General features: G+C 46.5%; 1 protein-coding gene across 8 annotated transcripts; it reads left to right on the plus strand.

Annotated features, from left to right (window-relative positions):
* Positions 1-1,143: 1,143 nt before the first annotated feature.
* LOC147373455 (GTPase IMAP family member 5-like) lies at positions 1,144-8,538 on the plus strand. Of its 8 annotated transcripts, none has more exons than XM_086398187.1 (5): positions 1,208-1,459; positions 4,028-4,111; positions 6,236-6,284; positions 7,567-8,071; positions 8,208-8,538. In XM_086398187.1, exons 2-5 carry the CDS (start codon positions 4,076-4,078, stop codon positions 8,302-8,304), a joined length of 687 nt encoding a protein of 228 aa, XP_086254313.1. In that variant the 5' UTR covers positions 1,208-1,459; positions 4,028-4,075; the 3' UTR covers positions 8,305-8,538. The 8 variants fall into 8 exon arrangements, with proteins under 8 accessions (XP_086254308.1, XP_086254311.1, XP_086254312.1 ...); XM_086398188.1 differs by having other exon boundaries at positions 1,228-1,459; positions 4,033-4,111; XM_086398182.1 differs by having other exon boundaries at positions 1,144-1,459; positions 7,567-8,538.
* Positions 8,539-15,915: the final 7,377 nt, after the last annotated feature.

Consider the following 15,915-nt stretch of genomic DNA (forward strand, 5'->3'; position numbering starts at 1 on the left):
TCAGAAAGATCTCCTAGAGGAGAAAATGGCAACACACTCCAGTATTCTTGCTTGGAAAATTCCATGACTGGAGGAGCCTGACTGGCTACAGTCCATGGGGTCACAAAGAGTGGGACACAACTGAAATGACTTAGCACATTTCTCCAAGCTAAGCAAAAGAACCAAGAGTTACCTGTATTTCTATGTCCCATTTAGTGCTGCTTTCCCAGAGTTAATCTGAACCCAAATGGGCTAGTAATGCCCCCTTCACCCTAAGAATGTCTCCAGAGAGGTGCTTCAGCCCAGCAGGGCCTTTGCCTGGAAGCAGAGGAAGCGAGAGGCTGCCAGGGCATTCTCTTAAGTACTTGTCACTTTGCCTAAATCATACTGTGAGTGGGGACAGATGTGTCCCTGGCTTCCATGGAAATGCAAGTCCACCCAGATGAAGAAATCTACCAAACTTTGTTTCCCCCTGAATCCTCCCACCAATTCAGGAGCTTCAGGAGACATGGGTTCGATCTCAGATAGTTTTCATATGCGAGTAGTAAAAAAACCTACACAGAAGATTATCGAACTCCAACTCTCATGGTAATTGGCATGAACACGCGCCTGCTTTCCAGGTGGTGCTAGTGGGAAAGAGGCTGCCTGAAAATGCAGGAGACATAAAAGACATGGGTTCAGTCCCTGGGTGGGGAAGATCCCCTGGAGGAGGGCATGGCAACCCAGATCAGTAGTCTTGCCTGGAGAATTCCATGGACAGAGGAGCCTGATGGGCTACAGTCCATAGAGTCGCAAAGACTAGGATATGACTGAGACACGGAGCACACATGCAAGTCAAAACATGACTAACTTGAGGGCAGGGCATTTGACGAGAGACAAGAGGACCAGATCCACAGAAGATCTCAAGTAAGATGCCTGTTTGAGTTCAGCCTTCGCTGCCATCTGGAGTTACATATAAGAAGCTATCTATGCAGAAGAGGTAAATGGTGGATGTGAGGAGATGCCTGTTGGTCCACTTTATGCCAGTGAAAGGTGGCAAATGCTTGGTTTGGGGTGTAGCTGTGCCCCAGATGTTCATTGGCTTCCCTGGGTCTCCAGACTAACTGAGGTAGAGACCTTGTTCTGCACAAAAGCCTTATAGAGATGTGGTAGGGAGAAGGAAATGGCATGTTATTAAAAAGAAAACAAAACCAAAGCAAAAAAAACCCTCTTCCTCTGGTGTCTCTGCCTCTGAGGTCATTTGAGTCATTCTCCAAGGATGGCTTGGTGAGGAAACCCACACGTTGTTCTTTGCCTACCCTGGGGCACTGGTCCTTCACTGTCTCTGGCAGATAGGATTGGTGGCCAGGTTTTTTTCATCAGCCACTGATCTTGTGTTTTTGTGACGAGACTAGAAGCCAAAGAAAGAGGCTGCCTGGAAAGGAAGGAAGAGTGCAGCAAGATTGTCTGAGAACTTGCAAAACTTTGCAGCATCTAGCAGGTAACAGGGTTTGTTCATCTCTCTCTCTCTCTTTTCCCGCCTCCCTCCCTCTCTACGTGATTCCCCTAGTAACAGTCTGGGTCAGCCTGCACACTTGATCTTTCAAAGCCTCAGTTTCATTATTTCAAAATTATTAGGGTCAGGAATTACGTAGCCTAAATCCCCAAATTTACTGCAAGAGAAAATATTACTTTTCAGAAATGATTGTATCAATACATCAGACTAGTGTAATAGTGGCAAGAATGCTGGAGTGGGTTGCCATTTCCTCCTCTAGGGGATCTTCCCAACCCAGGGATCAAACTTGCGTCTCCTGTATTTCTTATGTTGCAGGCAGATTCTTTACCCACTGAGCCATAGGGAAGTCCATACTTTTCAGAACCTAAAATATGAAACATAATGAGCTCAGACAGTAGCCCTCTGGTGATACTAGCTTGCTTATTTCTTGTGTTTGTGCAAAAGAATTTTCACATATGCACCTAGTGGCTGCTTCATGCACGTCTGTGTTAGTTGCTCAGTCATGTCTGGCTTTTTGTGACCCCATGGACTGTAGCCCACCAGGCTCCTCTGTCCATGGGATTCTCTAGGCAAGGATACTGGAGTGGGTGGTGATTCCCTTCTCCAATCAAGACCAAGGATCGAACCTTGGTCTCCTGCACTGGAGTCAGACTCTTTACTGTCTGAGCCACCAGGACCTATAGAATTTTCTGCACATTGCTGGGAGGAGGGTCTGACCTGCTCCCTGAAGTCATAGGATGTCCTTTGAAAAATGGGCTGAAAAATTGCCTTGCGATTTTAATCTGACTTGATGTCTGTTGCTTCTCTCTCTCTCTCTTTTTTTGGATGTAAAAATTTTTTTTATTGGAGTATAGTTGATTTACAATATTGTGCTAGTTTCTGCTGTACAGCAAAATGAATCAGTTATACATATACATATATCCACTTTTTAAGATTCTTTTCCATATAGTTTATTACAGAGTATTGAGTTGAGTTCCCTGTGCTATATACATTAGGTCCTCATTTGCTATCTATTATATATATATATATATATACACATATATATGTATATATATATGTATATGTATTAGTGTATATATTTCAACCAATCTCCCAATTTGTTCCTCCCCCCACACCACCATCCATCTCCAGAGTTTTCCCACTGGTAACCACATAAATTCAGATTTTTAAAGGTGAAATCCCTTATCTTTAAAATGTTGGTGGCTAACTTTTATATATTTACTTTTTTAACTTTTTTACTTTGTATTGGGGTATAGCCAATTAACAAACTATGTGACAGTTTCAGGTGAACAGTGTAGGGACCCAGTCATACAATCACATGTATCCATTCTCCCCCAAACTCCCCTCCCATCCAGGCTACCACACAACATTGAACAGAGTTCCATGGACTCTACTGTAGATCCTTGTCAGCTATCCATTTAAAACCTAGCAGTGGGTACCTGTCCATCACAAACTCCCCAACTATCTGTTGCTTCTTTCTGTTGCATGCACTGCTTAACTGGAAGGAAAATTTCTATTTTCAAGAGGGGAGGAATTTTTAGAGACAGGATTCAAGATGATCTGCTCAGGTAAAGCATGTGGTTTGTTTCTGAGAAAGAAATACAATTTTCTGTTTAAAAAATGATTTATCTTCCTCATTAACCAGAATGGGGTCATGAGGGCGTTATTCTGGAGGATTATCGTGCTTGGCTCCCTGTGACAGTAACAGTGTCTCACCATGCTACCTTGTCTGTGATTCCAAATCAGCGTGTCACCCTCTCCAACACTCTCCTATGGGGCCACTAGCGGGAGATTCTGAATGCTTTTGGCAAAGAGTGAAATAATCTGCCCAGGTTTTGGTCCATTTCCGGCCAGTTTCAGTATTTTCCTGAAACTGAATCAGTTTCACAGTTTTCACAAGGGTGCCTCTATCTTTGCCCCATGTGCTCCTTTCAGCTCTGCCCAGGGGAGACGTGGTGGCAAGTAGGGCTCTCCAAGTGTGGTAGAAGGAATCACCTTCTTTCCCAGTCTCTGGAAGGAGCTGTTCTCTAAACTGGTCCAACTGTCTTCCAAGTGTAGGAAGAAAAGTGTTTGCTGCTGCTACTGCTGCTACGTCACTTCAGTCGTGTCCGACTCTGTGTGACCCCATAGATGGCAGCCCACCAGGCTCCCCTGTTCCTGGGATTCTCCAGGCAAGAACACTGGAGTGGGTTGCCATTTCCTTCACCAATGTATGAAAGTGAAAAGTGAAAGTGAAGTGGCTCAGTTGTGTAGCACTTAAATGAATGAATGAAGGGATGATGGCTTTAAAACGAGGGAGCTGGGTTGTTGGCAGGAGGAAGCATGGTGATGGTTATGTTGGGAGGGGACTGATGGGCACAGGGGTCTTCAGGGGACAGAGCAGAGGAGAGGTGCAGCTGGGACGTGGTGGCAGCCTTCTCACCAGAGGTATGGCCATTTGCACTAAACTAGAGAGAAGAAATAAATCTTCAAAAAATAGTTGAGAAAGATGGTTTTTGTGAAGGGCCCCCCCCCCCCACTTTTTTTTTTTTTTTAACTTCTCTTTCTGCTCAGGCTAGGCTCAAAGAGAGCAGCAATTTAAGCCTCTCATTCTTGGAAGACATGTCTGGCTACCAGTTGCTTGGTCACATATATCATGTGAGTAGCTCTGCTTGACCTGTTCCCAAGGGACTTAGGGGCAGCCCAAGGGGACCAGTCTCTTCCAGCACGCAGGGCAGGCGGCATGCTCTGGTCCTGCCTGCATTCTAAATTGGCCAGGAGACACAGTGAAGGAGTTGCCATCTCTCTCTGATATCCCTTCAACACCAGTCCTGGGTGAAGGCAGCTTCATGTCATTGCTGTATTACCTACCCCCTGAAGCCTCAGTTTCCTCATATTTAAAAGATGTGGACAGTGTCATTTGATTTCTCTATGAGTCCAGGCATATCATCTCCAGCCTCCCCCCTCCAGTTCCCCTTTCTGCAGCTCTTTCAGCATCACCTTCTCTGCCCCTCATCACTCTAGTCACTTACTTGGTACCTGCGTGGTACCCTCAGATGCTCGGGAGCCCCTCCTCAGTGGTCCTCTCTGGAGACCACCATTCAATATGACCCAAGGGCAATATGTGAGAAAATAGAACATCTTGGTTTCAAGATCATCAGCACAGAAAACAAGCTGATATCTAAAAAAAAAAACAAAACATAGTTCTCCCATTTGTCACCCCTATGCAATATGTTTAAAAATCCTCCTTGAAAAGATCCAGCCAAAGATTAGAATTATTTTCAGATTTGTTCCTTTTCCAAGTTTCAACAGAGAGAATTAGCTGAATTGATGTATCAGTTTTCTCTAGAAAAAAAGAACCAACAGGATATATGTATGAAGAAATTTATTTGAAGGAATTGGCTCACACGATTATGGGGGATGGTAGGTCTGAAATTTGTAGGGCAGACTGGCAGGCTGGAAACTCAGGCAGGAGGTGACAATGAAGTCTTGAAGCAGAATTGTCTTTTGGCTTGAAAAATACAATACCATTAGAATGAATTACAAAATATTATTAGGAAACTGACAGAAGCTGAATGTTGACTTTCAAATGAAAATAACTTATTTATTATATTATTTTTCCTTCAAAGGTAATCATTGCAGCCAATTTCACAGATGGTTAGATAATATTCTATATGGTGTGATCCCACAGACGGTGGAGGAAATTCACTTATTCCAAAACATTTTTTTTTTTTTGGTTCATCTGTCCTAGATGCTGAAATTCCACAATTAGAGATTCATTCTTTAGCATTAACTTCTTGAGCTTTAGAAAATACTCTAAAAGTTTGCACACAGCAAGGTCCTGATGTAGTTTTGGAAAGGGTTGTGAAGAACTTTCCTAGTAATGAAGCTTGAGTAGTCATCCTTAGGTGGGGCCTCAGTGGACCCCCTCACTGAGCAGAAGAAGTAGGAGGTGGGAAGAAAGAGAAAGATCAAGAAAAAGGCATATGGGGGAAGGCGAAAGAAGGAGAGTGGGCAGGAGAGAGATGGCCCTGAGGTAGTTACTGGTCTGGGACTGTTTGAGCTGAGAACATAGATGTGTAGATCTTTGGTAACATAACAGCGGGCCTGAACCTAACAGATCAGGTGTTTCCTCTGTTTACCGGATGTATGGTCCACCCTCCTGCCCACCTGGACTCATGACCATCTTCTATTTCTGCCATGACCAACTCGTCCCAGTTTGCCTGGGACTCTCTCAGTTTCAACACTGAAGCTCCTTTGATCAGGGGATCCTCTCTGTCCAGGGCAAACTGGGATGATTGGTGACCCTCTACACCACCCTCACCATGGAAGAACTTAGGGAAGAGCTTCTTTTGTGAATTTACCAAAGGGAGAAACTTTGCCAGGCAATCTTGAGTTTGGAACTCAGGACAGGACTGAGACCCTCAAGGCAGAGAGCCAGGATGCCAGGAAATGACCAGCTTCCATGTTTGGTCTTCTGGGTGGGCAGCATGTTTTTCAGTGCATCTTGTCAGTAACTAAATACCGGTGGTGGGAAACCACATGTCAGTGCCCTCGTGTTGGGACTGTCTGTATACTCTTCACTAGGAGCCTCAGTCTAGTGTCAAGAGTGGTTGAGGGTCAGCAGACTTTGGTTTTAGTCTCAGCTCATCCATTAGATTATGTTGACCTTCAGTAGTTGTTTTTTTCCCCTCTTCAGTCTCCTTGTCTATAAAATGTGGTGTTCTGTGCTGGATGTCACATCCAACTTGTCTGAACAATCCTTGCCTGTTCTTTCCCTAGAACAAAATGGAAGGGCTTCGGCAGGGTGGAGGAGACAGTTGCACCACAGGTAAGGTCTGGAGGAGCCCTTCACGACACTGGGGGGCCATGAGCTCAGCACTGGGGCAGGCAACTTCCCACCTGCAGAGCAAGGTACAAGACTAGAGTCACCTGAAGACAAAGGAAACACATTTCCCCAGGAAATAGAACTTACTAGGCTATTTGCTGTCATACCCTTCTTACTGAGTATACGTTTTTTTCATAGAAAACCCAGCCATGTGATAAAATGGAGACCAGGCAGGGATGGGAGGAGTTGAAAGTATGGGACAAATATTTAATTCAGTGGCTGTAGGAAGCTCAGATCATCAAAAAGACTTCTGGGTGGGAACTGAATAGGGAGAAGGTTTTGGAAAGGTTGGAAAAGTCCAGCATCCTGGAAGGATAAATCCTAAAGACTTTGGCCATCCTGGGTGATTTATTCTACCAGCCTGTGTGAGCTCCCTTTTTCTCTATATAAGAAAATTTACTCTGAGCCCAGGCCCATGGTGAGAATTGAGGGTGTGACAGCCAAACTGATCCAGATGTGCTAGTCCTTTGAGATCTTTTCCTTTTTTCTTTTGTTCTCTTCCTCCTCAAGAGGCATGTATTACTCTTTTTGTCAGTTAAAACTGCTAAAACAAATAGCAGAGATTGGGTGGTAATCAAGAAATATTTATTTCTGACTGTTCTGGAGCCTGGGAGGTTCAAGATCAAGGTGTGGGGGATTTGGTGTCTGGGGAGAAGCCACTTCCTGGTTGCTGTGTCCACATCTGATGGAGAGAGAGTCATCTCTTTCTTTTCTTTTTTGTTGTTGTTCAGTCGCTAAGTGGTGTCCGATTCTTTGGGACCCCAAGGACTGAAGCATGCCTGACCTGGACAGGTGTCCCTGTTCTTCACCATCTCCAGAGTTTGCTCAAACTCACATCCATTGAGTCAGTGATGCCATTCAACCATCTCATCCTCTGTCACCCCCTTCTCCTCCTGCCCTCAGTGTTTCCCAGCATCAGGGCCTTTTCCAATGAGTTGGGTCTTTTCCAAAGAGCTGGCTCTTTGCATCAAGTGGCCAAAATATTGGAGCCTCAGTGTCAGCATCAGTCCTTCTAATGAATGTAGTCCTTTTTTTCTTAGAAGGACACTAATTCCATCATGGAGTTTCATCCTCATGCCCTCATCTAGACCTCATCACCTCCCAAAGACCTGACCACCAGTGACCATCACGTTGAGGATCAGTGTTTCACATATGAATTTTTTTTTTGAGGGGGACACATTCAGTCCATAGGGATTGCACATTAACTTTTTATGTGCTCTGACAGGTGGAGGAGGAGAGAGCTTAAATCCAGAATCATCTTCATTGAGGATCATCCTGGTAGGGAAAACAGGCAGCGGGAGAAGTGCCACCGGGAACAGCATCCTCTGCCAGCCCGTGTTTGAGTCCAAGCTGGGGGCCCAGGCAGTGACCAGGAAGTGTCAGAGGGCAACAGGCATGTGGAATGGGAGGAGCATCGTGGTGGTGGACACGCCCCCCATCTTCGAGGCCGAGGCCCAGGATCAAGAGGTGTATGAGAATATTGGAGCCTGTTACCTGCTGTCGGTGCCAGGGCCCCACGTGCTGCTGCTGGTGACCCAGCTGGGGCGCTTCACCGAGCAGGACGTGGTGGCCGTGACCAGGGTGAAGGAGGTCTTTGGGGCAGGAGCTGAGAGATACATGGTCATCCTCTTCACCCACAAGGAAGACTTAGAGGGCGGATCCTTGGATGAGTACGTGGCAAACACAGACAACCTCAGGCTGAGGCGCCTGGTCCGGGAGTGTGGGCGGAGGTACTGTGCCTTCAACAACCGGGCCTTGGGGGATGAGCAGAGAGAGCAGCTGGCCCAGCTGATGGCTGTGATCGAGGGGCTGGAGCAGGAGCACCAGGGCGTCTTCCTTACCAACGAGCTCTTCTCTGATGCACAGATGCTCCTGCAGATGGGGGGTGATGCCCATGGAGAAGGTCAGAGGCGCTACCTGGACAAGGTACGGCTGCAGATTGCAAAGCAAAGGCAAGGCCTGAAAGAGGCTGAGAGCAACTGTGCCTTCAAGACAGTCTTCCGACTCAGAGCCTGGATTGTTGTGAATTATGAGCTTTGTGTTTGTCTTGTTTGGTGCAGTTTACTTTTCCTTCTTATTCTACTGATCATCCTGTACCATCTTTAATTCTGTGTGACATCTGTGTGGCAGAGCCATTTCTCAAATATCACCTCATGGATTCATTGTTTAATTCAGAAATAAAGTCTCCTGGTCTGCAGAGGACATGGTTTGTCATTTCTGCAGCTCCCATGACCCTCCTTCCTTGTAGATTTCTGGCTTGGTTCATGCCTCCACTGCTTCCTTGGTGAAGTCACGTGCTTCAGAGTAAGACAACAACTGAGTTTCAGGGATGCCTGGCTGGTGTGTGCACCATCCCATTTTCTTTGCAGTGACCAACTCAGTCATGGGCCTGAGACCAAAGTCGGGCCAATGGGAACTGAGTAAAAGTCTGCAGAGGTGGGGCCAGGAGGTATCTCCTTGCCCAGGAGAGACCCCCATAGAGAGACAGTCTCTTCTTCCTCAGGACACCATAGCCTCTGAGTGCAAGGCATGGAAAGACAGCAGTCATGTGAGGTTGAAGGCAAAATGTTAGGGTTCACAAGGGGCTCATAGCATATAGTTAAAATATGGCCCATTGTGGTAACCTGACAAACAAGAGATGAAGTCACAGTGGCCACATTGCCCTGGGGGCATCCTGTTTTTCCTGAAGGCAATATCCTGTTTCTCCCTGCTGGTGCCAGTTTCTCAAGACTATGTGACCACTCAATGAGACCCCTTCAACTGTGTGACCACAAGACCCCAGCTGCGGGCTAAAGATAAACTAAGGCCCCCTCCCTTTGGGGTGTGATTACCCATCGATAAGTATAAGAAGGGTTGGCTGTAAAGGGAGGGCACTGGTTTTTCTCTAAAGCCAGTTTCTTTCTTTCTTTCTTCCTATAATGAATCTTTCTCTGCCTGAATGCCTTGCTCTATCTCTTTTTCTTTGCATTTGTCTTGCATTCCTGATGACGAAACCCGGGAGGGAAGACCCACCGTGGCTAGGTGGGCTCCTCTTCTGAGCCCACCTTCGGTGGTTCCCTCCCTTGCACCTCACCAAGAAACTGGGATGAGCCCCGGGGACGGGATTCTCCTCTTGCCTTGTTGGACTGACATCCACACCCTGGTTCAAATTACATCGGCTGCAGGGGTGGGTGAATTTGGCTCTCTTGGATCCTCTTTCTCTGGTCTGGTTTTTGAAGCCCTAGCACTAGGTGGAGGATCCCCATGGCCCTTGGACTCTGGTCTCAGTTTGAAATAGGGGACGTCCATTTCCAGGTAGACCCTGTCGCTGTCTGAGAAGGCTGTGAGAATGGGGATGGCTTTCCTCTCTGAACTTTCTTCTTGTTTTACCTCACCCTGGTTTGCCCTCCTTCCCTTTTGATTGTAACAGGAAATTCTCAGTCCCAAACTACAAAGCTATGGCTTTTCCAGTAGTCATGTATGGATGTGAGAGTTGGACTATAAAGAAAGCTGAGCGCCAAAGAATTGATGCTTTTGAACTGTGGTGTTGGAGAAGACTCCTGAGAATCCCTTGGACTGCAAGGAGATCCAACCAGTCCATCCTAAAGGAAATCAGTCCTGAATATTCATTGGAAGGACTGATGTTGTAGCTGAAACCCCAATACTTTGGCCGCCTGATTCGAAGAACTGATTCATTGGAAAAGACCCTGATGCTGGGAAAGATTGAAGGCAGGAGGAAAAGGGGACGACAGAGGATGAGATGGTTGGATGGCATCACCGACTCAGTGGACATGAGTTTGAGTAAACTCCAGGAGTTGGTAATGGACAGGGAGGCCTGGTGTGCTGCAGTCCATGGGGTCACAAAGAGTCAGACACGACTGAGCAACTGAACTGAGCTGAACTGAACTGAATCTACAAAATCTACCCCTTTAGGCTGCCTTCTCCAAAATCTAAAAACCTTGGGTTTTCAAGGAGAAACAAAGCCAAAGTGACTCACTTATTACCCTCACACTGTATGGCCACAATGTTGACTGGAAAATAGGTCCCAGTGGTCAGAAAAAGGAACTCTCAATTACAGTACTTTATGGGACCTCGGTAACTTCTGCCGCCACAATGCAAGTGGTCAGAGACCCCTTCTGTTCAGGCTTTCTTCACTTTCTGCCCTTGGCCCTCTCTCTGTACTTCCTGTTCTACTTCTCGGATACTTTTAGCCCATTCTGGGCCACATCCCCCTAATACTATATTTCCTGATCCCTGTTGGGAGTTTTCCTCCTCTTCTTTTGACCCTTCTGACCACAGTGCATCTCCTATCCCCTCTAATCCTATCATGGCAGACCCAGTTCCATGTTGCCCTTCTCTTGCCTTCCGAACCTCCCCCATTCCTATTTCTGAAAAGTGCTCCGGGACTTCAGCTCCACCTCCACCTCCTATGACCAGAGTCTCAAGTCCCCATCCCAACCTCCCTAAATCCCCTCCTCAATCCTGGCTGCTCGGCCTTAAAGAAACAGGACTCTGAATTCCTTCCTGCTCCCTTTCTTCCCTTGCAAGAGGTGGCTGGTACAGAAGGCATTGTTTGGGTACACATCCCATTCTCCCTCTCCGATTTATCTCAAATCAAAAAACATCTTGGCTCTTTTTTCTCTGACCCTGACACTTATTTAAAAGAATTTAAATACCTCACCCACTCTTATGACTTGACCTGGCATGATATTTACATTTTACTCTCCTCTATCCTCCTCCCAGAAGAAAAAGAATGAGTCTGGCAAGCTTCTTGAGCTCATGCCCATGAAGTGCATCAAACTGATGATACTAATCCTGTAGGCTCAGCTGCCATTCCCAGGGATGACCCTAACTGGGACTACCAGGCAGGGCGTCTGGGGTGAACAGCCCATAATCATATGGTGACTTGCCTTATTGCAGGCCTCCAAAAAGCAGGACATAAAGCTGTTAACTTTAATAAATTCAGAGAAATAACTCAAAGACCAGGTGAAAATCCAGCATAATTTCTAGCTAGATTAACAGAAGCCCTGCAAAAATATACAAAATTAGATCCAACTTCAACAGAAGGTACTATTGTCCTTAATAGCCATTGATGGCATCACTAACTCGATGGATATGAATCTGAGTAAACTCCGGAATTTGGTGATGGACAGTGAGGCCTGGCATGCTGCAGTCCATGGGGTGGCAGAGTCAGACATGACTGAGCGACTGAACTGACTGACTGAACTGACCCATTTTACTTCCTAATCATACCCAGACATTCAAAGAGAGCTAAAAAAGGCAGAGGAAGGCCCTTGAACCTCTCAATGAGATCTTTTAAATTTGGCTTTTAAAATTTTCAATAACAGAACAGGCAAAACTAGAAAAGGCTCAAAGAGATCAAGCTAAATATCATCTCTCAGCCACTGCCCTACATGGCTCCATACCTCAATCCTCTGACAGAGAAAAGAAATCATCTAGGCCCTGTTACAAGTGTGGTAAAGAAGGGCATTGGGCCCGCTCATGCCCGTAGCCCAGGGCCCCTCTGGGTCCAAGTCCTAATTATGGCATAAAGGGACATTGGAAGGTAGACTGCCCTAATCCCCCTCTAGGGATCCAGACATGGCCTCCCAGTCCCAAGGAGGAGTTTGGACCCAGCTCTGCCCAGACTCCTCGGACTCACCACTGAAGACCAAAGGTGCCCAGGGCCCCAGGCCCCAACTCTCATCACCTCTACGGAGCCCAGGGTGACTTTCACAGTGGCAGGTAAGCCGATCTCTTTTCTTATCAACACTGCTGCTGCTAAGTCGCTTCAGTCATGTCTGACTCTGTGCAACCCCGTGGACGGCAGCCCACGAGGCTCCCCCGTCCCTGGGATTCTCCAGGCAAGAACACTGGAGTGGGTTGCCATTTCCTTCTCCGATGCATGAAAGCTCCCAGTGACCCCATGGACTGCAGCCTACCAGGCTCCTCCGTCCATGGGATTTTCCAGGCAAGAGTACTTACCAACACAGGGGCCACCTATTCTGCCATGCCTGCTTATTCCAGAAAAACTGAAGTCTCTCAGATCTCTATTGTGGGGGTTGATAGTTTAGTGTCTACACCACAGATTACCAAACCTCTGCCTTGCACACTTCAAAATACCCCATTCTCTCATTTTGTCCTCATTATCCCAAAATGCCCCACTCCAATCCTTGGAAGGGATCTACTCTCCAAATTCAAGGCTTTCCTCACTATTCCAAATCTTTCTCCCAGACCTGGCCTGGCTACTGCTTCTCAAACCTACTATTTCCTCACCTCCCCATTACCCTCCTTCTCCATAAACCCTATAGACTGGGATACTGATAACCCCTCCATTGCCTCCCACCATACTCCCATTTATATTCATCTAAAAGATTCAACAAAGCTTCCCAATCAATCTCAATACCCTATTTCCCAAATACATCAACAGGGATTAAGTCCATCATCTCTAAGCTGCTGTGTCAGTCTCTTGCGCCCTACTCACTCTCCTTATAACATGCCTATCCTTCTGTTAAAAAGACAAATGGCTCCTACCGCCTGGTTCAAGACTTGAGACTTATTAGTGCTGCTGTTGTCTCCATTGACCCAGTAGTCCCAAATCCCTATACTCTTCTTTCCCTTATTTCTCCTTCTACCAACTATTTCACCGTCCTGGACCTTAAGGATGGATTTTTCACCATCCTTTTACACCCAGAACCTCAAGATCTTTTCGCTTTTACCTGGACTGATCCAGACAGTCATCGCTCCCAACAATTAACGTGGACTGTCCTTCCCCAAGCATTTCATGATAGTCTTCATTTCTTTGGCCAAGCTTGGCCTCACACTTAACCTCTCTCAATCTTGCCCCAAGTTCTATCCTCCAATATGTAAATGATCTTCTCCTTTGTAGCCCCTCACTCATACATTCTCAGCGACATACAACTCCTCAACTTCCTAGCTGATTGGGGCTATCGAGTATCCCCTCCACTTCCCCTCCCTGAGGTCACCTATCTTGGAGTTCTCCTGTCACCAACAAAGAGACATATAACTACTGATAGCAAGCCCCTTATATCTGCCCTACATCAAAAATGGATCACTCCCTACATCAAAAATGGAAATTCTCTCCTTTTGGGGCTTGGCTGGGTATCTACACCTCTGGATCCCCAATTTTGCCCTCTTAGCACAACCCCTATATCAAGCTACCCAGGGGGATCTTTTGGAGCCTCTCGAGCCTAAGTCAAATACCTGTTCAGCCTTTAATGCTCTAAAACAAACTATTCTGTCAGCCCCAGCTTTAACACTGCCTGATCTTTCTCGCCCTTTTATACTCTACACTACTGAGAGACATAAAATTGCCCTAGGAGTCTTAGGACAGATGCAGGGCCCTTCCTTTCCCTCCACTGCTCATCTGTCAAAACAACTGGATACCACCATACAGGGATGGCCAGCCTGCCTGTGTGCTCTGGCCATAGCTACACTTCTCACTCAAGAAAGCAAAAAACTTACTTTTGGGACACCCACGGTCATTTGCTCACAACATGACCTTAAGGACTTAACTCTCACACAAGACCATGGCTCTTCTATCACCTTCTCGTATCCAACTAATTCATGTCACCCTCCTAGAATCTCCTGAGTTCTCTTTTGAATGCTGCCCTACTCTCAACCCTGCCATCCTCATCCCTAATTTTTCTGAGCCTCCATTTCACACTTGCAATGAGACATTAGAAGACTTGATACCTCATTTCTCTCATATCTCTTCAGCCCCTTTCAATAACCCTGATCTTACTTGATACATCTGTATTCCTCCTAACAACCAAACCTTCTCTATCACACTAATCCACAACCAACCCAAACAAGCAATTTAATTCATTCTCTTATTGATAAGCTTAGGAAGAGCAGCAGGGATTGGAACAGGGACAGCAGGGCTCACGACCTCTGTAAACTACTATCACAGTCTCTCTAAGGATCTTATTGAGAGCCAGAAGTAGCTGCTGGCCTTATCACTCTCCAGGGCCAACTAGACTCCCTGACAGCTGTGGTCCTTCAAACCAGAAGAGGATTAGACCTTCTCACAGCAGAAAAAGGAGGCCTTTGTCTTTTCATAGATGAAACCTGTTGCTTCTACGCCAATAAGTCAGTTCAGTTGCTCAGTCGTGTCTGACTCTTTGCGATCCCATGAATCGCAGCATGCCAGGCTTCCCTGTCCATCACCAACTCCTGGAGTTTTCCCAAACTCATGTCCATCGAGTCAGTGATGCCATCCAGCCATCTCATCCTCTGTTGTCTCCTTCTCCTCCTGCCCCCAATCCCTTCCAGCATCAGGGTCTTTTCCAATGAGTCAACTCTTCGAATGAGGTGGCTAAAGTATTGGAGTTTCAGCTTCAGTATCAGTCCTTCCAATGAACACCCAGGAATGATCTCCTTTATTGGATCTCCTTGCTGTCCAAGAGACTCTCAAGAGTCTTCTCCAATACCACAGTTCAATAAGTAGGGTGTTGCAAAGCAGGCAGCAAAGAATCTGACAAATAGGGCCTCAAGAATACATCAACATCTTAGTAAATCATGGGAAAACTGGTTAAGCAATTGGGATTGGATGCCATGGGTCCTACCTTTACTGGGTCCCTTTCTCATATTAACCCTTATTCTGACTTTCGGCCCCTGTCTAATGTGTCTTTTTTCAAAATGTGTCTTTTTTCTCCAGGACTGCCTATGAGTCTTCACCAGCCAGACTGTTTATGAGCTACTTCTAACTTGCTCCAATTATCACACACTTTGAGCTCACTCAGACTTCCCTTAACCCACATTCCAGCCTATTCTTATCTTACCCCATGACAACACCCCCAAACTGTTGCAGGAAGGGGGACCCCTTCCAGGGCCTGAAACTGGGCTCTTGTCTAACACTTGGAAATGAATTGTCCGAGGAGACACATGTGCTGACAAAGCAAGAGATTTTATTGGGAAAGGGCGCCTGGGCAGAGAGCAGGAGGGTAAGGGAACCCAGGAGAACAGCTCTGCCATATGGCTTGCAGTCTCGGGTTTTATGGTGATGGGATTAGTTTCCTGGTTGTCTTTAGCCAATCATTTGGACTCAGAGTTCTTCCTGGTGGTGCACGCCTTGTTCAGCCAAGATGGATGCCAGGGAGAAGGATTCTGGGAGGAGGTTGGAAATGTGGTGTCTCCTTTTGACCTTTCCTGAACTCTTCCAGTTGGTGGAGGCTTATTAGTTCTGTGTTCCTTACCAGGACCTCCTATTGTAAAACAACTCATGAAAATGGTGCTTGGCCAGGGTGGGCAGTTTCAATCAGTGTGCTTCCCCTAACAAAACCAGTGCAAAGCAGATACAGAAGCCTGACCTTCAACCCTTACCCTATATCAAAAAGGCTGCAACGTTAGGGTTCACAAGGGGCTCATAGCATATAGTTAAAATATGGCCCATTGTGGTGCCCTGACAAACAAGAGATGAAGTTACAGTGGCCACATTGCCCTGGGGGAATCCTGTTTTTCCTGAAGGCAATATCCTGTTTCTCCCTGCTGGTGCCAGTTTCTCAAGACTATGTGACCACCCAACCGTGAGACCCCTTCAACTACGCGACCACAAGACTCCAGCTGCGGGCTA

The sequence above is a fragment of the Bos grunniens genome, chromosome 4, assembly GCF_055505025.1.
Source record: "Bos grunniens cultivar Pamir isolate PY7600 chromosome 4, Bosgru_T2T1.0, whole genome shotgun sequence".
Classification (NCBI taxonomy): Eukaryota; Metazoa; Chordata; class Mammalia; order Artiodactyla; family Bovidae; genus Bos; species Bos grunniens.

What these genes read in the sequence shown, in the direction of transcription:
- LOC147373455 (XM_086398182.1), top strand. Translation starts at nt 4,076, where the DNA reads ATGTCTGGCTACCAGTTGCTTGGTCACATATATCAT. An exon ending in TGCTTGGTCACATATATCAT is followed by an intron (nt 4,112 to 6,235) that starts GTGAGTAGCTCT and finishes TTCTTTCCCTAG; the next exon opens with AACAAAATGGAAGGGCTTCG. An exon ending in AGGAGACAGTTGCACCACAG is followed by an intron (nt 6,285 to 7,566) that starts GTAAGGTCTGGA and finishes GTGCTCTGACAG; the next exon opens with GTGGAGGAGGAGAGAGCTTA.